The following is a 23,674-nucleotide window of genomic DNA, read 5'->3' on the forward strand; positions in this document are numbered from 1 at the left end:
CACCTGAACCACCCACACCCACACACACGACGCGCAACCATCAATCAGCATCAACGCACACGTTGTGCCTGACACACTACAAAACAACCACACACACACACAACAAACACGCACAACACATCGCCCATTCACACCTCACTCGCACACACAGCGCACGCACATCACGTCAACCACACGCACACATCACCACACAACACACATACCCACAGACACACACACACAAACACGCACAATAGATAATAATCATATGTTCACTCCCGATATAATCATATAAACAATCATTGCTTCAGTGTGCGTCAGGTCCGTGCCGCTACGTGCTGGTAACTAAGCTATAGCTGGGCAGTTTGCTGCCGTATAAACCCGAGGTGGGGATGCTGCCACGTAAAGACCCTTGCCACAGTAGTAAGCGGTGACCATGCACTTCAACCTCGCTGTTAATACATCCGGCCTATTAAATAGGGGACTGTGTTACATAGATGACTACTTTAATATTTGAAAATATATAATAAATTGTTGAACTAGAACCTACACATTTAGTGGGGCCTCATTTTAAACATGAAGCCATATGTCAGTACTGGGTACACGCTATTGGTCATCTATAACTATATATCTACCCAACTAACTTGAACTTTCATAATATAGTGGTTGGATTCAGTGTTTGTTAGCTCATACTGTAGCAGTGATGCAAAATGTTTCCTAGATGAAAATTTAAAGCCAGGTTGAAGTGATTCAAAGGCCAAGGTTATGCCCGCACGCGTGGTCACCGCCTACTACGCGTGGCGCGGATGGTCACGTGGGAGCAGTGTTCATAAGTTCGTGTTTATACGGCAGGCTCGCAGCAAACTGCCCAGCTATCTCAGTTACCAGCACGTAGCGGCACGGACCTGACGCACACTGATGCAATGATTGTTTACACCACCAGGTACGTGCGTGAACATATGATTATGTCAAGAGTGAATCATAGATTATTACCTATTATTATTCACTCCTGATTATATTATGTTATATCCTTTATCAATTGACTTAAACACACAGTGTTTACAAATTATTCCTCTGTGTGTTAAATCCGAGTTGTTTAGTTATAATCATTAGTTAATTCAACTGTCAATTAACTGTGTGAACTGTGTGAAGTGGAGTAATTACTATAGAACACTACATATACATAGTTTTTGGCCTTACAATTAACGCTCAGATAAAACGATGTGCGCAATTATTGTAAGCTTTGATAACATCTTTTAATATGGATGAATTAATTAGTTTGGTATTTTCGTTGTCTTTTCTTTCGCGCGTTTTTGACGTACATTAGTTCATCACATGTGTATGATGTGAATTATCCGTGTAGTTGCATGGTATAATGTATGTTATCGTGAGCTATTGTATTTAATTCTAATTCAGTAACCTGCCGTTGGCAGGTCGGCGAAAGTTTGATAAATGTATAAGAAGTATAAATACCCCTAAAATAACTGTGATAAATAATAGAACATAACCATTAATTCAGCATAATCGTATCCCATGTTTGTATACGTATATAGTTTTTTTTACGTAACTGTGGAAATGTCTTTTTCATTGCCAGAGTTGTTAGGTTAGTAAATTATTCCCACCTCCCATTCAACAACAATTGGCGCAGGATACGGCTCCGCTTTAAATTCTGTAGTCCTTAATCCTTATATATATATTATCAGGAGCTAATAATGACAAATTTGTTATTATTAGCTCCTGATATTATCAAGAGCGTAGAAAGAAGTACCTTCTTAATACGCTCTTGAGATTATCAACAGCTCATAATAAAGATTTATGAGCTCGATTATGTGCTTTCTATTATGAGCTCTTGACATTATGATACGTTTGGAATAACGCATTATATGGGATGTTTTGAGCGTTCAGTCTAATAAGCGATTTGGTGAAACGACAATTTCAATACTGCCGACGCGGTTATTGTGATAACGCTGCGCAAGGAGTGCTACAAATCTCTGCACATGCTATAGCCTTGTATTCTTCCCAGATGAAGAGAAATAGGATCAAAAGCGCTCTTGTTTATTTGTCTACAGGTTACTAGCATGTGCCCTGCTATTATACCGTATGAATGCAGCGATAATGGATGTTCAGGCATCCGTAGAAAATGTAGCCGAGCTTGTCAACGGAGCTGAAGTGATAGGCAAAAGATCAGCATCACTGGATCGTGAGAATAACTTATAATAATTGTCGTGAAAATGCCAATGTATACAACGCCTAAACCATAGTCATGTTAACTATTAAGATGGCAATGTCCAGAAATAGCGCGTTTTCTAATAGTTTGAACACGTGAGCTTAAAATTACTATTTCGACTATAAGGACCTATGCATACACGATTTAAGCAGCACAATACAATTGAACGAAAAAATGCCGATGAACTGAAATGAAAATGGACTCGTTCAGATAATTGTTCCTGCAAAATTCGTTCTTCCTCGACTGTATTTCGTGCGCTTCGTTATCTTGTTATTTACCGATGAAAGCGATATTTTATAGATGTGCTCACGAAGCGATTAAGCGCATTCAAACGGAGTGTGGATGAATCCATACGCGATCAGCTTTTGCTACACAAAAGAGCGGTGGGACATGCGGTAGATGATGAGACAGAAGCAGGAGGCCACAGCATAGCTAAAAGGGATGTGCCGCTGTCATTGTACAGAGATCAGAGAAGTTAGTGGTAGCATCGTGTAGTGTCGATAGATGTGCATCAAAGTATAACAGTGTAAATGAAACTTGTTAATCCAAATTCAGTGGACGAATCCAGGAATTATGGGAGGAGTCCAGTGAAAGCGGATCGACTACCCTCCTCAGGTTATATATTAACGAAATACGGTTGCAACCGAATTGATTCTGACTATATTTCCTCGTTTCAATTACTTTATTTTATTTGAGTTTGAGTTTCCTACAATCAAACGTGTACTAGTACGTATGCTGTCAACGGTTTGCTACTGGCGTTGCAGCGTACGCGGGTGGGCAGCAAATACTAAAAACAAGGTCGTATTGTAGGTTACTTCCAGCTACACGCGATCACGGTGACTGAGACCATGGCCGTCGCTAACATACACGACATAGCGCCGCTGAGTGGATTTGATGTTCCTTCCGATCAAGTCATCAATATAGGCAATAGCGACTTCTCTATTCATGGCTGCGTGTTGGAGAATCTAAGCAAGGTCCTGGTCGACGTTCACAGCAATGCTGATGACATCGAACCATTTTACATGTCGGGTCAGGCGTATGTCGCCGTAGCTAAGAACGGTAAGTTTAAACTGAATGATTGGAACACATTGATAATGCGTAAATTGCGTATCCTGATGAAACTTGTTACTTATCCTGAAACACGTCACTTGCACGGTATTTTCTAGATGGGACTGGATCACCAATATACACCCATGTTGATAACGAGTGGTTGCTGGTGCAGCGTCTTCGACAAGTAAAGGCATCACAGATAAAGTCATTCATATTCCATGGTGTGACACATCTCGCCGTTGCGACATATGCTGCTGAAATCAACGGAGAGTTGGATGTAGAAGCTTACAGCTTCATATACCGGTGGGAAGGCAAGTTACTACGGGATGTAATTTGCTCATGCTGTGGATAGATACCAAGTATTTCTCATAACAACTAACATTTCTGTAATTCAAACGAAAATTCTGTATATGTAATGATTATTTAGGGATATATTGGCTCATGATTTCAGATTGGAAGAGTACAACTCGTTGTTTCACACTTTATCGTATTCTTTCAGATGTTGCGTTTAACAGCGCCTACAGAGTGAAGACCAGCGGTGCGACAGACATCGAACCTTTTACGATCTATGACAAGCAATATTTGGCTGTTGCAAATTATGTGGACGATGGAGGAAACGTAGCTATAGAGTCTGAGATCTTCGTCTATGAACCACATGAGCAGGATTTCACCAGCTTTCAGATGCTGCCGACTTACGCTGCCTCCGACATTGAATTCTTCCACGTGGAAATAAATGGGAAGAAGGAATTCTTCCTGGCCGTTGCTAATGAGATGGAAATAATTGGCGAGTTATAACATATTCACCTTCACCTTTATTCTACAGTCCTTCTAAACGGGTCAAATTCATGTATTGTTCTTCAAGTGTTGACGAAATTAATACTATATATATATATCACTTTTCTTTACAGACGGAGTTGAAAGTCCGGCTACATCAGTAATTTACAAGTATGTGGATTACGTGTTCGTTCCATTCCAAGGCTTCAGTTTAACTAGGGCAGTGAAAGTTAAAGCTTTGCTAACTGACACTAACACTATTCTTCTGGCGTTTGCGGACCGGATCGAGGGCTTGAGACTGTACGAATATAATGGATGGAGATTCACTTTGACCCAACAGCAGGTGTGTGTCGTTGTCACGATTCAGCGCGATGCTGTTACCTTCATGCCCATTACGTTTTGACTTGTAATTAAATATGCATCTTTTTTGCAGATAACGGCACCACCTACAAATACCCAACTGGTTAATATAGCCTTAATCCAGGCGTTTACGACAAGTGATACTGCGGAGCTTCACATTGCTGGCGTCTACAGAGATGTCACTCACAGTGGCGGTCTGTCACACACCTATAAATTGAACTTTAACAAGACTTCCCCGATTGAGGACATGTACGACGTCTATCAAACAAGGTATATAGGCGTTACGTGGTTTGCATGTAATATTATATCGGGCGAACCGCTAGGTTTAATAAAACGTAACAGATAATAGCATGGGATCTTGTTTTTCTCAGGTGTGATACTTTGACGTCAAGGTGGGATACAATCAACTCGGCTTACAAGAACCTCGAAGGCGAATTTCATACTACGAATCTTGCACTGAGCACCGATGATCCCATAATTTTTACTGGCAGCCTGGCATTCCAAGGTATACTGATTGGTTACTGATAGCGATGTCACAAATCCACATACTTAAACCACAGACCCATCTTAAGAAAAACCATTGCATACACTTGTTATAGTTTAGTTTCTTGCCAATTTCTTTAACAGGAGATATAGTGGTCAGCCCTGACAGTGTCGTGACTGCACCCTTAATAGAATCCAACGTACTTCATTTCGACGAAAGCGAATTTGATACTTTCCCTGGCATGATGGAAGACATCGTTACCACAAATAGCAGTTTGGACGCAGTTAAAGCAGTCATAGATAGGAGCCTGCGAACTGATGGGACCACGCAAACTATCGCTGGTAAATAAATTACAATTTCTAACAATATTCATATTCACTGTCATTCTAAATCCTGAAGAACACCAGAGCAGAATATTACAATTGAATTTGTTTTCCTTGCTATTCTTTAGGTGCAGTGCAGTTTCAAGCTGTTAACGCGAATGCAGGAGTTTCTGTGCAAGGTGACATTTATGCCCCAGCCATCAATACTAATGTTGACATCGAGCGTCTTAGTGAAATTGCTGTGTATGCTACAGGAGTTGAACAGCAGGTATGTTGTTGCTTTTAATTTTACTTCTCATTTTGCTGTGGAAATTATATAAAAACCATGTTATCTGCCTGTACACACTGGTGCATTCATGATCGCAGGACTTCAACATGGACATGAACTTCAGCGATATCCAGTTTGACGCTGCTGTTACTGCCTCTGGAACACTGGACACTATTGCACAAGACAGAATCGCATGGATCGATGGTTCAGTGATGAATATTACAGCAGATAAAATAATCCTAGCGGACCTCGACTTTGGTAATCTCAATTAAATTAATATTCAGTTCTACCCTGGATATTCCAAGTGGGTCTTGATACTAGCATGCTTTGCTAAATTCACAACTTCATTTAAAATAAGGTAGATTTATGCAAGTTTCTGCATTGTATTGTAACGTGCATTGTAGGAGGTGGGCTCACAGTGGATGGAACTGTAGATAGTAGAATGATCTCTTCCAACGATATTCTGATGACCTCTGGAGAACAACACGTGACCGGTAACTATGGATGGCATTCGCTCTTCGCTTTGTTTGCACATCGGACTTGAAAATTATTATATTTTATTAAATATTGTTATAACTTAATTATATATAAATAAATGATTATATTATTAATATATTTTAATATAGGTCAACTGGAATTTATTGACACCACCTTGACTGCTACTGCAATGACAGTTGACGGGACCGTTGATGGTGTGAACGTCACCGACTTGATAACCGACGCAGTGTATTACAATGTCTCCACAACATTCACAGGTTGGCATAGAACTAATCCAAAGCACGAAGTAATTCATCCAGATAAGTAACTATGCACGAAATAGAAGATATATACAGAATATCAGATATATAGAATATATATCTATATATATATATATATGTGAAGACTAGACTCTATACAGAATAGAGCCGACCTCATATTGCGCTACTTTGCGCACATTTTCTAGGTTATAAAACATTTAGCAGTGCAGCGACGCTCACCAATCTTGAGGTTCCACTGCCAGGCCTGATAGATGGAGTTGACATCGTTGATCTTGACACGAGTGCTTTTCGTCTTGCTGGATCACAAACCATTACAGGTACAACAATTACGTTGCATGTTCCTGATTTCATTTTGAATTGCAGGCATATTTTTTGGTGATCTTTTTTGGTATCATTTGAGTGGCATCTTTTGGAATGTTCCAGCATCCATGGGCTTCAGTGACATCGACCTGGATTCAGGTTTAACCTTGGCAAGTGGTTACACCCTAGCCGGTCTTGATCCAGCACACGTTGTATTGTTAAACTCAACCCTGCAAACCATAACTGGCGCAAAGACTTTCAACGCATCCCAGCAATTTGGTGTGCTTAACATGGTGGCTGGGAAGTCTATCGATGGCATCGATATCCTTGACACTAACAGTAAGTATACGTTTTCAATATACATATGGAAACAATTGTGATATGCCTCCTCAACGATGCAACAGTTGCATATTTTTGTTTTTCTTTCATTTTCCTGTAGAACCAGACCTTCTGCTGTCCGGTGAAGCTCAGTCCGTTTCTGGAAGCAAGACATTCTCTAGTGACCTTCATATTGGCAGTTCGACAGCAGGAACTATCAACGACGTAAATCTTCAACAAATGAGCAGCTCTGCTCTTAAAACAGTCGGCAACCAGATAATCCCAGGTGCGTGCACGCGTTTTCCTATTAGTTATAGTTATCTGATTATCAGGAAGCAGTCCATAAGGTTAGCAGTGCTACAAAACCGTGACTTTTAACCAAACATACTAGCAAAACTAACGTAACGATTTAACACAAGATCGATTTAACTTTTTTTTAACGATTTGACATAAGATATATAGCCAAGCATGAGCGGACATAACGATTTTGTTGTTTTATACAGGAGAGAAGACCTTTAGTAATGTGACATTCAGTTCCCCAATCACTGTTGGTGGCAAGGTTGATGATGTTAGCCTGTCGTTGTGGTCGAGTACCTCCATTTCTCTAAGTTCGACCAGCATCAGTGTTGCACTCACATTTACTCAGGACATGCTGACGGTAAGTTCGTTATATAAAGACCAGCTACCAGCAAATTTTGCTGCCACTCTTGGTTAATTCTCCGTCACTGGTAATCCTTGTGAAATAACGTTGATACAATCTTTACTTCACAGGTGGCTGGAAATCTTCAAGTGACGGGAGACGTGAACGGTGCTACCGTGCCCCAAAGCTTCCTAAGGACTATGTCGCACGTTGACACCCAAGTGTCCGGTCTGAAGAACTTCACCAATGGTGTCCGGTTGGACAACAATCTCATGGTTACTGGAACTGTCGGTGACATAGATCTGTCACAATTCGTCGCAGATTCACTTCTAAAGGACACGGCAATGGTAAATGCACCCATTTGTCTTCTGTAATTATGTTTTGGAATTACTTTTTGATGATACAGTAATACCACATTTTTTAAGAATGGATAGTTTCATTAAACGCATTTCTCACTCCAGGTTGTTATGGGAAAAAAGACATTCACTTCAGAGAGTACCACATTCGGCAACTTGACGGTCACTGGGGCGGTCAACGCCTTGACCATGCCATCACACGTGGTGCAGCTATCCACAAACGAGTTTCTCCCAAGTGCATTCGTCTTCAACGACATGGTTGCAGAAGCAGGCGTGACCGTCAGCACATTGACTCTCGGTGGTCTGCTAAACGGAGAGGACCCAATGACCTTGAAAACTGACACGTTATACCAGAGTCCTTCTATTGGTGAGCTTGAGCTATGACATATCAACATCATCATCTGCAGGACATATTTGTGGATCTCGGCTATAGGCGCAAATTAATGTCTTCTGCTTTTTACAGCTGGCTCCTCGCAAACAGTGACTGGAGCGAAGGTTATCAGACATGACCTGCAGTTCCAGGGTACCATCACATGTGATCTAGTTGATGGTGTAAACCTTAGTTTGCTAGAAGCAGACGCTGTGTTTAACAATCAAGCTTCAACGGTCACTGGTGAGAAAATCTTTAGCGACACGACTACCATCGAATCTTGGACATCCACAGGTAAGTGTTTAACATAGTAGCACTCAGCACTGCATGGTAATTACAATACATTATTTTATATACGGCGTTCTCGCTGTTATTTATTAATATACCTATATCAATATATAATATAATATAATTGTATTATATATAATGCTTTATATATAATATAAATGCCAATGTTTATAGTGAAGATTCCCCTCGTTAATTAGGTCTTGTTGATGGTGAAAACATCACTGAGTGGGATACTAGGATCATGCAGCAGGGTAGAACACAGACTGTAACTGCAGCAACCACGTTTGAACATGTCACCGCTCCCAACGTGGTCACAGCTGATGGCACGATAAATGGTGTCGATGCCCGAGTCCTGAATGCGGAAGCTGTGAGACTGACAGGTATGTGTGTGTCCATCGCGAGCGATGATGGCCACTGACACCCCTTAAGGTTGGTTTCATCTGTTGTGCTTCCGTAGATGGCTAATGAGGCCTATCCGAGCACTGCTGAACAGTCTCCCACAAGATGGGCAGGTGTGATGAGAAGTTTCAGAGGTAACACCGCTGGTTGCACACTCTTTTCGTAGGCGTCACTTTTCCTCTGCATCAGCTTTACGTTTCTCTGCAGCCTGTGTGGCTCCCAGACTAATGAGCCAACGCCAAGTTGGGCGATCTTGGGCGGTTTGCTCCCATGTTGCTGTGTTGATATGCTATAAAGGACTTCAGCGCGTGCCAGAACTCAGTTCGCCATACAACAACTGTTTGGGTATGCGATTATCAGGCATTCTACTGACGTGGCCTGCCCATCTAGTCTGGTGTTTTTTCAGCAGGGTATGAATTGAGGGCAACTTAGCAGAGGTGAGGACTTCTGTGTCCGGGATCTTGTGATTTTGACAGGTAACTGTAATGATGAACACGCGGTAGATTGCGGTGGGGTGATCAAAATTATGCATTGTTTTTGTTTTTTTTAGGTGGTTCCATTATTTATGGCCCAGTTACATTCCTTAACCTGACTGCCACGGATGTCACACTAGCTGCATCTAAAACTGTCGATACCGTTGACCTGAGTGAGGAGAACGTTGATACCACAATTGCTGTGAGTATTCTGTAATGTTTTTTCGAAATTATTCCCATAAGTATTCCAGTAATGCAATTAGTACTACTTCCGTCTCGTTTTATACGACGATAACCTATAGCTTTACACAATGTCATTTGCCAGGTTACCATCACCGGATTAAAAACCTTCACTGCAAATCAGACCGTGGGAAACCTCACAGTAACTGGATATGTGGATGGAGTGAACATTGCTCAGCTCTACGAGGATGCGGCTAGAACACAGGGCGCCACATTATCAGCGCATACACTCTTCACTGGTAAGAATTTGCTTATGTAGTCCATAAATCTTTGCTAATCTTGGATGGTTAGCTAAAGGTAATTAACATCTATGCTAAAGGTAAATATTTGCTTACGAAGTCTATAAATCTTGGTAATCTTGGATGGTTAGCTAAAGGTAATGCTAAAGGTAAATATATAGGCTTCTATTATACAACTTCCAGGTGGAGTAGACTTTCAGGATGTCTTGATAACGAGTTTGCTGGGAACAGTGGACATAGTCAACGTGAACAGCCGTGTTGTGAGAAAGACAGATATTGATCAGATACTGAGTGGCTTTTATTTCTTGTCCAATGCCAACTACACTGGGGTGAGTGAGATTAATTCATAGTGAAATCAAAATAATAGAATCTTTGAAAGAGATTTGCAGTATTTACTGATATATCTGATATACTGATATAATGATATCTATGCAGGACATTACAGTGAATGGCTTGATCGATGATGTGAGAGTAGAGACGTTGAATTCCACCTACGTGAGTGTGACTCAATCACAGAACATTGAAGGAGTCGTCACATTCACTGATGTCATTGCTGAATATCTCAATCTAGGCACTCTCGGTGTTGGAGGTATAGTCCTAATTGAGCTCACAGCTACATTATATATTTAGATGTAATTAATTTTAGATGATGTATATTGTCATCTTGCTGCCAAAATTATGAAAGGCCATGGCTACAAACGATACCTGTTAACAGTGCCTTTCAATAAATTTTGCTTGCAGGTCTTGTGGATGGTGTGAACATCACAGATTTCGACATGACTGTGATGAGAATTGTAGGTGATCAAACCATAACTGGCAGTCATACGTATACAGGTCCCACAGTTCTTGAAGGTAATTAGCTTAATGAAATTATATCTTGTGTATAATGTATTCTATCATTTGTTTGGTGGTCGTTTTGCACTCACCAACTGGTTACTTGTATGTTATAGCTGACCTGGTGGTAGGTGGCCTCGTGGATGGGGTAGATGTGGCCAACAATACTGCGCAACATGGGGCGGACAACGTCTTCACTGGCACGAAAACATTTAGCCACACAGATGGCTTCAATGCGGCAGGAAATGTGACATTTGACGATGGTATGTTAGTTCGTCAAAGATGGTTAGATTGACAAACATTGATGCATCTCTAATGATTCTATTGATTAATGCAGATAAGTGACAGCAAATAAGTCTGTGGTATGGTTGCAGGAAAAACTATGCACGGTGTTGATGTGTCACAGTGGGCAGATGATGGAGTAAATATGAACGTGGATACGGCCATAGGAGGCGCCAAGACCTTCACTGCTGATACTGTCACATTCAGTAATAATATACAGTAAGTGTGCACCTATAACCCACAAAGCTCCTCGTAAAAGTCTTTCTTGGTTATGACCATTTCAGTTGTTCAATTTATACCATTTCATTCCAGAGCGGATGACATCGTAGATGGTTATATGGTAGATGCAGCCACCTTGTTAATGCTGTCAGGCGATCAAGATATCACAGGCTTGTATACATTCTCCACTCTGGTGACGGCTACAGAACTCCAGGTTTGTTGATATACGATTAAAGATTGTTGATAGGATTCAAAACAAAGCAAAGCAAAGTTTCTAGATGTAACTGATGTCCTTTGTTTATTTGCACAGGTAGCGGGCACCGTTGATGGCATGAATGTAACTTATGTCGGAGAGATGGCCCTGCTAAGCAACAAGAACGGCACTCTGCAGACATTGCTAGAAGAAGTGACGTTCAGCAGCGCACCACTGTTCAACAATATACAGATTAATGGACTACTAAATGGTGTTGACATCACAAGTGATGTCCAAATGATCCTGTACGCATGTACACAATTTAATTTCCTCAATCAAATTCACGTAACCACAACAGTGGCCACGCTTTGTGTTTTCTCATGTTTAACTTTGGTCTCACCGGGTCTGACTTGATGCGTACACAGGAATGACTCACAAGTGTTGTTTTTCCTCGTACAGGGAGGATTACAACCTGTCCTCCATTATAGACAGCCTCAACAATCAGTGCGAAGCCTTGGAGGACATGTCGGGAGCGCTGAATGGTGAGAACAGCAACGCCCTCTGGTTCACGATTGCGTGCGTGCGCGTGCCTGCACGTGTGCGTGCGTGTGTGTGTGTGCGTGCGTGCATGCGTGTGCGTGCGTGCGTGTGCGTGCGTGTGTGGAGGGGGATGTCATCACAGGTAGACTGTGGCCACCGCACGTCAGTAATGATAGGAGACTCACTCGGAGACTGACGCGGAGACGAGGCTCTCCTAGTTTATTACCACTAGCCCCATTATTCATCCTATAGTTACTAATAACTAATTACTGTTGTCACCTCTATTCGGAATGTCTACGAGGACTAATAATGTCGGCAATAATCCAGTCGTCATTTATTATCTTGCTCTTATTTATCTAGCAATCTACTATCTCTATGCTATACAATAGGTTTCGCAACGCGATATGTTTTTCGAATTTATATTTTCCTCTCGCAGAATCTGGCAGGATCATCAGCTTTGTACGAGGGTTCTCCAGCTATGCGGACACGCTGCGTAGCTTCACACCATTCGTAATGAACGGAGAGCACTACGTCGCAATGTCCGTCAAGAGCATCGACTGTGTGGATTCGAATATTCTAAAGTACAACAACATTAACGACAGCTTCGAAATATTCAGCGTAAGTGTATACTGTGTAGAGTCGAATATTCTAAAGTACAATACGACTAACGACAGCTTAGAAATATTTGGCGTAAGTATATGTGGAGTGGAGCATTTAAAGTACAACACGACTAACGACAGCTTCGAAATATTCAGCGTAAGTGTATGCTTCTTGGTGTAACGTTGTGTAAGTATGATGTAACGTTAGGGCGCCTGTGTAACGAAGGGCTGCATAATGATATAATTAATGATATAATATAATAATTATATGATCTCATCGCAGTCTATACCAGCCGTCGGAGCGGAAGTCATGGACCATTTTGAGTTCGAAGACAATCACTATCTCGCCGTCACTTTTGCTGCACTATACAACGACTCCCTCCCTTGCTATACCAAACGGAGCGCATTCGGTGGTGAGTGTGCATGCGAATTCGAAACGTGCTTCAGCAACGAATGTAGTTTGACTCCCCACGCCTTGTTTTATTACTGTATAATTTTAAATTTTATTTTTAGGCGATGCTGCCGTGTCGTATGTCCAGGTGTATAAATACAATGCCGACACATTAACATTTAACCTGTGGCAGAGTCTGGCTGCTACCATGCCTCTTGGTCTGAAGGCATTCCCATGGAATGGCAAGCAGGTGCGAATGACGCTCATTGACACCTGTTGAATGTGCTATAAGAATCAAATAATATATGATATAAAATAATGATATGAAATAAATATAATATGAATGGGATAAGAGGAGTTTACGATGTGCTGAGAGTAGTTGCAAATAATTATTTATAATCATTCACACTGGCCGTATGTTAACTCCTTTTAATTAATTATAAATGAGATCATGAATGAATGTGCATTTCAGTGCTTGGCTGTTGCCAATAACTTCAATCCAATTAATGGGAGTATGGTCATTCCCTCTCGACTATACTGCATGACAGATGAAGCTGGAAAGTTCAACGAAACGTGGGATCTTGAAACCTATGGCGCGGTTAAGGTATGTTAAACAACCATTCGCATGTGTAGGTAAGGTAAAACAAATGGTAGATTCACCAAGTATTTGTCATCTTCATAAAACATTTGAAAAAAGAACCATATTGTGTCGACACGCTTAACCATTTAAATGGTTGAGAAAGGTCGTCTGCTGTCATTATAATTGCTTGATTGTGAACAAAACTACTTCAGGTGGATGCAACATCTATCGATGGAATACTACATATCGCATTTGCAAACAAGTATCACTCGAGCGTGGGCTACCAGACGCACAGCATTGTGTACTACTGGAACAACATAAACGACACTTTTGACGTAAGTATAATTGGCGTACCGACTTGGAATGCTAACGTGGGTGAGTTGCGTGAGATGATGCAGTTTACAGGCGTCGCTAAACGGTTTTTGAAGTTGGGGTGCTCAATTTGTTACGATCCAGTAGAGCGATTTTGTGATAGCGCCTGTGCACACGCGCGCTCTCTCTCGATCTCTCATTTAATTTTGTGGCGTCAAAAAAGTTTGGATGCTCGAGCCCCCTTAGGCCCCCCCCCCGTTCCGCGGGCACTGCAGTAGGCTTACATGCATGGCTTTGGAAGAGAGATGAGTTTCGTGTTTACCATCCCTGTAGGATTACCAGCTACCGACGATCAGCTGTGTGGACGCAGTGTTTGTTACGACAGCCACTGGTGTGTTACTGGTGCTCGCCAACTCCCAGGCTGCCAGCACTGGCGTGACCGCAAACACGGATGTCTACGAGTACGTACCTCTACAACTAGATCACATGCCCAGTAGGGAGAGTTAGTAGACAAAATGCCTGTTATGGCGTATGTAGGTATATGCCAGGATGTTACATGATAACAAGAGTCTATCAATGTCTATCTATCGATCGAGTCTATCAAGTCTATTGATAGACTCCTGATGATAATAATACCGGGTGTCCAGTATGGAGTCCAGCAGAAGAACTAAACCTATTTTATTGTAAAATTTATTTGCAGATATAATGGAAATTTGCCATTTCCATTTGTGCTGAAGCAGGCAATAGATATTCCTAGCACTGTGGACGTGGAAGCGGTAAGCTAACCCTGTTGCTATGCGCTAACGTGAATACAGTTGTCATTCGCTTAACAAAAGTGTTGCAGAGATATGTTATAATATGATTTGGAAACCAGTGTTTTCTCTAATTTTCAGGCAACCTTAATGGATGGAGAGATATACATGTTTGCAGTGAATGGGGATTTTGATCAGAGTATCCAAGTGTACAAGCTTGGTGGTTCATCGTACTTCCTCCCAAATATGCAGCTGAGTGTCAACTACAGTAAGTTCAAGTTGTAATCTTAAAGACCGTTTTTTATTCGGACAATTCTGTTTTCACTACACATGCCGATCGACATTCAAAATGGTAAACATGACATTTTATACATTCAGAGTGTGTCGGAGTGTCTGTATTCACGATCCCAGACGTTGCTAGCTTCATCGCCGTGGCAGTAGACGGAGACTTCAACGATAACATCTTCGTTACTGGGAGCTCGGACTTTCTGAAGGTTGAAACTAAAGGTACATATTAGCATAATTTTAGTGGAGATGTTGGAGTAATGTACAGCTTGGTCAACGAGCATGGTTATCAGTATTATGCATCGATATTGTTGTTTTCTAGGCAAGCCTATACCATCTACTTCATGCGATGCTCACAATCTTTTGGATCTTCTGGAACTACTGCCCAACAACGGATTTTAGTATTATTGATTTTGTGATAAAATTTTAGTACTTACTTACCAGTTATTTTTATGTTTAGTATTTAAGCCTATGGTAACTACAAATATCTGAAAAAAAAATTATTTGAGATTATAGTAACGAAAGCATTCTGTTAGCAGCTAAAGTGTATTACCATAATTTATTTATATTAGCAGCTAAAATGTATTTCCATAATTTATTTATATTAGCAGCTAAAAAGTATTACCATAATTGATTTATATTAGCAGCTAAAATGTATTACCATAATTTATTTACACTACTAACTAAGAGTATAATTGTGATTTTAGTACTATACTTACCAGTTATTTTTATGTTTAGTATTTAAGCCTATGGTAACTGCAAATATCCGAAGAAAAAAATTGAGATTATAGTAACTAAAGCATTAGCAAAAAATTATTTATTCATGTTAGCAGCTAAAATGTATTACCATAATTTATTTATATTGGCAGCTAAAATGTATTACCATAATTGATTCATATTAGCAGCTAAAATGTATTACCATAATTGATTCATATTAGCAGCTAAAAAGTATTACCATAATTTATTTACACTACTAACTAAAAGTATAATTGTGATAAATTGATTATATATTTTTGCATTAATTGTTATGTTTACATTCAATTAAACACGTTTTACTAAATCAAAATGGTGTTACTGCTTACTTCATATTGTCCCTGTTATCACAGAGTGAATACTTTTTATTACTCATGTCAAGACTGCCTCAGTGGTTAGCTGAGATATATCTCCCATCCTAAGTGAACCCACACTCCTACAGACAACATTGAGCAACTGGTAATTGAAACTTGCTAACGATGTAATGACGTGGAAATGTAATAATGTATAAAATAGAAATTTTACAATATTTTTACTATTTTTTTTTTATTAATTACACAATTATTTACAATATTGGTTAGTACAATTAAATTATAAAAATCGTACTGCTGCAAGTAGGACAATTAATATGGCGCTCTATACACGAGTAGGACGCAATTAATATGCCGCTATATACAATTAAATTATAAAAATCGCACTGATGCAAGTGGGACAATTAATATGCCTCTATATATACGAGTATGACAATTAATATGCCGCTATATAGGCCTATAATTAAATTATGAAAATCGCACTGATGCAAGTAGGAAAATTAATATGCCGCTATGTATACGAGTAGGACAATTAATATGCCGCTATATATACGAGTAGGCCAATTATTATGCCGCTATATATACAAGTATGGTAATTAATATGCCGTTATATATACGAGTATGACAATTAATATACCGCTATATATACGAGTAGGACAATTAATATGCCGCTATATATACGAGTAGGACAATTAATATGCCGCTATATATACGAGTAGGACAATTAATATACCGCTATATATACGAGTAGGACAATTAATATGCCGCTATATATACGAGTAGGACCCAATTAATATGCCGCTATATATACGAGTAGGACAATTAATATGCCGCTATATATACGAGTAGGACAATTAATATGCCGCTATATATACGAGTAGGACAATTAATATGCCGCTATATATAACGAGTAGGAAAATTAATGATGGCCGGCTATTTATACGAGTAGGAACACATTTAATAAGCCCGCTATATATAATAGGACAGAATGGGCCGCTATATACAATTAGGACAATTATCTTACTCTTACCGATATATGCGCAAACCCGCCACGCACCCGCCTGTGCACAAACAACAAGATAATAGTCTTTTCGTCTTCTATTACTATTCTTCTTCTATTCGCATTCTTCTTCTTCTTTTACTCTATTATTCTTGTTGTTTATGCACAAGCGGCGTGCGGACGGTGGCGGTGTACTATGTGGTGTTGCAGATGGCGCATTTGAAGCGCATTTACTCAGGCAGTTTTGTCGCATAAAGGCGAAACGAGTATGTATGTATGTATCAGGAGCGTATAATGACAAATATTTGTCATTATACGCTCCTGGTATGTATGTATGACTGGAAACCTTTAAATCGGTATTTCACTACAAAAAAAAAAGAAAAAAAAGAGAGAAGAATTTCGTATCCCCTTATAGATTTGTGAGTGCAGCTGATCTAGCTCCCCAAAGTATCTCCAGGTACTGTGTTAGTAAGCTAAATATAAGTAATAAGGACTGCGCTGCTACCCTAACCCCAGGAGAGTTTTAGAGAGGGCTCCTCCTGCATGTCTGTGAGGTTCTGTTGCCTCAATGTTTCTACGTTTTTAATCATATTTATTAAAAAAACTATGTTTCATAACAGGGACATCTCTAGTAAAATAGTGCTGCCAGGGTCTGCCAACTTCCTCTCCCACAAATTAAGCATTTATCTATTCACTCTGCCCGCATGTCTAGTGCGTTATTTCTAGTGGCAAGCACGGGGAAATGGAGAGCGTGCGGGCAGCGCCGCTGCTTTGAAATGAGCAGTAGGCTACTTTCCAAGTCTATTATCATAAAAGGACTCGTTACCAGGCGCCTTTTTCCTTTATACAATCCTAGCGAATCTTGGTTTTCTATCCTTTTTTCCATTCGTAGTACGTACACTCTGTTTAATTGGCTCTTATCCACTCTAACATTTCCATTCTTATAGCCCCCCGTTAACTCTTTGTCTTGACTCCTGATCCGAGTCAAAGCTTTGTTATGAGGAACTAGTTCTCCTCTCCAAAGTCTGAATCTGAATTCGCCCATTCCATTGCTTCCGCCTATCCTGTTTACTTACGTTACTATTTCATTATTTTATCCTGCCCCAATATTTAATTTACTTTTTTGGCTCTCTCTCTCAAAAGTTGACCATCCCGCATCTCCGCCTCTAATACTCTCCATCCCCATAGAGAGGTGACCCCTAGTAAACATCCCTTCCCAGCTGGTTTAATCCTGTTCTAGTGCCGGTAGGAGCAGTGACAGTTCCTAGCCTGGTTTATCTTAAATAACTAGGCTTCATTTGTATACGCTCAGTGGCCAGGCACTGTGCAATTGGCTTGCAAAAGCTCCTACCCACCCAATATCTATTGAAAGCTATAAGAATATACTTTCGAAGGCTATGCTCCCCTGTATTCTTCTTGGCTTTTTTTCCGTAGTAATCATCCTCATGCTGTTGTAAGCAGTTTTATCGAAATTGTCACTAGATGCTTTACCAGGTAAACTTGTTTCAGATACTGTTGCTGCAGAATTCATTGCTTTCAGTGTTTTATAGACCCCTGTGGCTCATCTATCGCGCTTATTTGAGAATACTGAATTTCGGAGATTTCTGTTTTCTCGCAAAAACCATTCGAAAATTTTCTGCAGAAGTACCTGCGGCAATGCTCAAAATACTTTCCATTTTATAACTGCTATGTCTCTGCTAGGCAGGAACGCACATCATTGCGCGATATAACTCCCGCAAGCTATTTACCTCAGATGCAACAAATCCATTATGGCCTGGGTTACGAAGGGCCTAGTAGATAATTCTTGATAAACAATGCCCGAACCAGGATGGTGATAACAAGGCAAAGCCCTGCTTCAAACTAGCATTAGATGCTAATTCCCAATCCGATTCCCAAAAAACAAATCCGTATACTTATCGTTTGATTCATTGTTTTAGTAAGTAAGACTCCACCAGTTTCACCAACCCATTACAAACTATTGCTTTTTAGATCGATCCCTAGATAATTTATCTCGCTATCCACCAAGTATAACTTTGTTGAAGTCCAAAGGAATTTAAGGTTTAATGGTTTTCCATTACATGTGTTACGACACCTGCTGAAGCATTGGGTTAATTTATGAGATACTAAGTCCACGCATGCACAGTCATAAGGTGGTGCAGAACGTTCTGCTTACACATACACACACACACAACACCACCCATCACACACACACACACACGCAACACACCACATACACACCAACACACAACACACAACACATACACACACATGCAAACACCACACACAACAATCGCGCGCACACACCCACCAGGGCAGCGCGCGCGGTGCATAAACACACACCACACCACACCACACCACACCACACATACACACACACACACACACGCATAGACAAACACAAACCACATCCACACACCGCGCGCGCGCATAAACACAGCCCACACAAGCAGCATACACAAACACAAACACATACAACACACGCGCCGCCGCCGCATAAACACACACCACCACGCATACACAAACACATACACTACACGCCATCACACTAGACGCTACACGCACCACAGCACACACACACACGCACGCACTGGCACGGGAGAGATAAGGGTGCGGTTCACGCACACACACACAGCGAGCACAGGCGCAACCCAGGACCACTACAACACACACACCCCAAACACACAACGCGCGGGCTGCACACACACACATGGCGAGTCGAAGAGGACACCGCGAGCGCGGGCGCATTAAACACACACACAGCGACACACACCACACACACAGCACAACACACACACACACACACACACGAACACCCATACAACACACAGCACACGCTAAACACAATAAACACGCGCGTCGCGCATAAAACACACACCACCACCACATACGCGGGGTGTTTTACAACCATGTACCAACGCGGCAGAGAAGAGACTGACAGAAGGCAAAAGCGTTTGAGACATACTACACGCGCACATAGAACACACACACATAGACAGCACACAACACCCATACACGACACGCACTGCACAGGCACTACAGCACCACGACAGCGGCAGTGAACACACACACACATACACAACACCACACAACACACAAGGAAATTACACACAGCAGCAGACCCACACACACGACACACCGACATAAGACACAAACAGCAAAGAAAAAAAGAAAAAGAGTAAAGAAGAAATAAAAGAAGAACACATCCACACACACGGCCGCCGCCGCATATAACACACACCACGCATACACAAACACAAAACACAATACACAGCCGACCGCCACACACGGCCGGCACGTAGAGCGCAATAAACACAAGAGGAGACACATCACACACGCATCACACAAAGCACATACACTGACACGCACACCCGACGCTACCGCACACACAGGACACACACAACCCACGTCATCGCCAGCACGAGGCACCGGACGACACCGCAACACCAGCAACACACACGAACACACACGGCACACATCAGGAGCACACAACGCGCGCGCGACACACGCCACAACGCGGCGCGCTGATGCATAAACACGCACAACCACACACCACACCACAGCACACGGTACACACGCATGAAACGGACAAGCTAATCCACACGCGCGCGCGCATAAAGCACACACCTACACAGCACATATTCATCGACGCATACACTACAGCCGCGCCACATCAGACCACAGGACACCATAAGACACACACCACACATACACTACAACCGACTCGACACGCGTACACACACACAGCACAGCCTCAGAAGTACCACACACACACACAACACACAGCGACACAGCACACAGCAACACACACAGACACACACGTTCACACACAACACACCCCGCAGCACACAGAACACCACACACGCCACCCACACAAACACACACACACGCACCCACTACACACACCACAGCACACACTACATACAACACACAGCAGGCCACACACACCACAACACCACAACACACACACACACACAAAGAAAAACACAGCACAGCACGACCAACACACGACACATCACACACAACAGACAATAGGAATATAATTATCTCGGCCGGCACCGGATGCCTCGCTGACACGCATTCTGTGAACCTCTCCCAACAATACTTTGAGTCTTCCTACAATTTTTCCAGTCGATCTCTAATAAATTCCCATAAATAACTGTACTCACGTTGCTATCGTTAACGGCAATCGTCTTGTAGTTTTGGCAAGAAAGCTGGAGTCATCGCAAGTTTTTACCCTTATAGACTAATGATACTTTTGATTTCTTCCATGAATCTGGGAACTCCAGTGACTGTAGAATTTTATTAAAGAGGACCGTTAGTGCTTTGACTAGGAATTTCCTCCAAACTTTAGAAATTCATTTGGTACCTCGTCTTACTTAGCTTAATTCTAAGCCGCACCTCCTCTACCGTTATTCTACTTAACAAAGTATTTCTACTATCTATATGAGGGCTATAGCCTATATCAAGAGTAGATAAATAACATGTTATTTATCTACTCTTGCCTATATGTACATGGTTGGGACTCCTGGGGGCCCACTGAGATGCCAGAGCCCGAGTTGATTTCTCGAGTAGAGACTTTGGTAGGTAGTAAATACATTTCGTGTTTATTTACCATTATTTTTTTTGATTGAGACGTTCCAAGTGCCTGTGTCTGTGTGGATAAATAGCTCATGAACTCGAGCAGCGCCTAATTGATCATTGTACATACATTGTAATTATGTATACATTGTAATAATGTGTTGGTAACTTGGTATGCGACCGTGAGAATTCTCGCGCGAAAGGTCGAGATTAAAAATGGCTGCCCCCGTAAGTTCGGTTCATCCATTTATCGTAGTGATAAACATTTAAACGGCGTTTACTAATAACTCTTATAATATATTGCGAAATTATCGAGACGAATTACTAAGCTAGAGCACACCACGCGTCAACTCTATTACACTCAATATTCGTGTAAATTTCACACTATTGTTAGTTTTGTTTGTCATATTTTGCACTGCACTGCACACTCACGAGCACACAGGGGTAATCAGTATCATGACTCGAGTATGGAAGTCATACATAGATACAATAGCCCACGGTAATGTAACTCAACAAGAGTAGGGTTGGGTTACATTATTGTATCTACTCAACTCTAGCCTTGTTAGGTTACATTATTGTATCCAAGAAGTTGGGGCCCAATCCTATAGTCACGCACCCTGGAGCACCCACAGGCCCAATCACGTGACGTTGCCAAGCACGGACCCTAACACCCCCAAGCACGGTACCTAACACCACCAAGCATGGCCCCTAACACCCCCAAGCACGGGCCCTAACGCCCCCAAGCACGGACCCTAACACCACCAAGCACGGCCCCTAACACCCCCAAGCACGGCCCCTAACACCACCAAGCACGGCCCGTAACACCCCCAAGCATGGCCCCTAACACCACCAAGCACGGCCCCTAACACCTCCAAGCACGGCCCCTAACACCCCCCAACCATGGACCGTACCACCCCCCAAGCACGCCGACCAGTGGTCACTAGTGTGTGTACGACCATAGACAGCATGGGTCATGGAGAAAAAATGGAGAATAAAGGTTTAAGCAGTAGAGGTTTGCACAGCACAACTGCTGGAACAACAATAACTTGGAGGAGGTGGATTAGAGGTACTCAGGAGCATGATTCTGTCTCATAGTTGATTTATGGTGTATGTACTATACCATTATTTAAGTTATAGTTCAGTTGATTATTGTCATTGTGACGGTTGTTTTGTTCTATTTACAGACAGCTATGTGTGAAACTGAAAGCATCTGTCAGGTTGAGCTGATGAGCAGTTGCAGTCCAATACTGCTTGGTAAGTTGTTTACTAAAAATAACATGATATAAGTATCTCCATGTGCTAAACCTGTGCCTATAACAGTTTAGTGGACTCCGTAATTTGAATCCTTGGACGTTATGATTAGTAAATAATGCTAACCTTGTTTACTTATACTTGGGTACCTATGTGTAGACATGTGCAATATCTGTTGGATTATCCCATCAGAGAATAACTATCTTTTACAGTGTTGATAAGTTCTAGAGATTACTTATGCAATTGCTTCTTCTTGTTTTTATATGATACTTAATTGTACAATAATTTAAGTATTGTTTTGTGCACAGCTAGTTTCAGCAATGGAAAACTTAGATACGATAAGTCTGGTATCTGTAAGAAACCGCCAGCTTTTGGATATTTTAAAAGCACCAGCCAAGAAAAAGGTGTAAAAAGGAAAAGACAACTGGTTGGTATTTTAATTAGCAACTTTGTATGAGGTGTTCATACTTGTAAGCATTCTAAGCATTTGAAAACATGTAAAACATTATAAACTTATAAAACATTTCTTTACATTTGCGTCTAACTAAATATAGTAATTAATTGGAGCTTACGTTGTAGTCAGTGTCAAGCTACACATTTTTGTGTTGTGAAGTGGAGCCAGAATCCGACCTCACATACATGTCTGTGGTTGCAAGTGTAGTGGCTCTAGTGCATATGTTTCCATGCACAGGTAGCAGAGACGGATAGAACACAATACATTGGAATTAACGAAAGTGATGGTGCCTACAAAGAATTGGAGCTCTCCAGGTATGTTTGGATACAACAGTATACTCAGCAGTAGAAGTAACATGTTTCCTATACCCTGTTGATTACAGATATAGCCTTAGGTGATGTATGTTTTTAGCTCACCTTGACATCGTCAAGCTAAGCTATTGCCATGGGTCGTCGTCCGTCGTACGTCCGTCCGTCCATCCGTCCGTCCGTCCA

The 23,674-nt window shown here is 41.4% G+C and overlaps 2 protein-coding genes across 3 annotated transcripts in view; both read left to right on the forward strand.

The window, feature by feature from the left end:
• Window positions 1-848: 848 nt before the first annotated feature.
• LOC106808758 lies at window positions 849-15,596 on the forward strand. The gene is made up of 42 exons (XM_014811600.1): window positions 849-922; window positions 2,049-2,179; window positions 2,507-2,680; window positions 3,017-3,265; window positions 3,373-3,567; window positions 3,756-4,040; window positions 4,165-4,373; window positions 4,464-4,660; window positions 4,762-4,895; window positions 5,018-5,215; window positions 5,326-5,465; window positions 5,564-5,723; window positions 5,870-5,959; window positions 6,092-6,220; window positions 6,409-6,540; window positions 6,647-6,862; window positions 6,963-7,127; window positions 7,345-7,499; window positions 7,613-7,828; window positions 7,943-8,204; window positions 8,301-8,501; window positions 8,693-8,875; window positions 9,445-9,569; window positions 9,693-9,846; window positions 10,030-10,175; window positions 10,282-10,435; window positions 10,588-10,698; window positions 10,797-10,943; window positions 11,055-11,181; window positions 11,275-11,395; window positions 11,492-11,679; window positions 11,834-11,916; window positions 12,351-12,532; window positions 12,797-12,926; window positions 13,027-13,154; window positions 13,377-13,508; window positions 13,697-13,819; window positions 14,130-14,257; window positions 14,497-14,572; window positions 14,690-14,816; window positions 14,927-15,055; window positions 15,156-15,596. The coding sequence occupies exons 1-42, from the start codon at window positions 903-905 to the stop codon at window positions 15,233-15,235; spliced, it is 6,432 nt and encodes a 2,143-aa protein (XP_014667086.1). The 5' UTR covers window positions 849-902; the 3' UTR covers window positions 15,236-15,596.
• A 6,036-nt stretch (window positions 15,597-21,632) lies between these two features.
• The window catches only part of LOC106808765 (DNA-directed RNA polymerase I subunit RPA49-like), a 13,347-nt gene continuing 11,305 nt past the window's right edge, over window positions 21,633-23,674 (forward strand). Inside the window, exons 1-4 of one of the 2 annotated variants that reach the window (XM_014811610.1) lie at window positions 21,633-21,703; window positions 22,660-22,729; window positions 23,035-23,153; window positions 23,418-23,494. In XM_014811610.1, coding sequence (XP_014667096.1) covers window positions 21,692-21,703; window positions 22,660-22,729; window positions 23,035-23,153; window positions 23,418-23,494 — 278 coding nt within the window. In that variant the 5' untranslated portion in view covers window positions 21,633-21,691. Of the gene's footprint in view, window positions 21,704-22,449; window positions 22,542-22,659; window positions 22,730-23,034; window positions 23,154-23,417; window positions 23,495-23,674 lie in introns of those variants that run through there. The other variant, XM_014811611.1, reaches the window with a different exon arrangement.

The sequence above is a fragment of the Priapulus caudatus genome, unplaced genomic scaffold (genome assembly GCF_000485595.1).
Source record: "Priapulus caudatus unplaced genomic scaffold, Priapulus_caudatus-5.0.1 Scaffold302, whole genome shotgun sequence".
Classification (NCBI taxonomy): domain Eukaryota; kingdom Metazoa; phylum Priapulida; class Priapulimorpha; order Priapulimorphida; family Priapulidae; genus Priapulus; species Priapulus caudatus.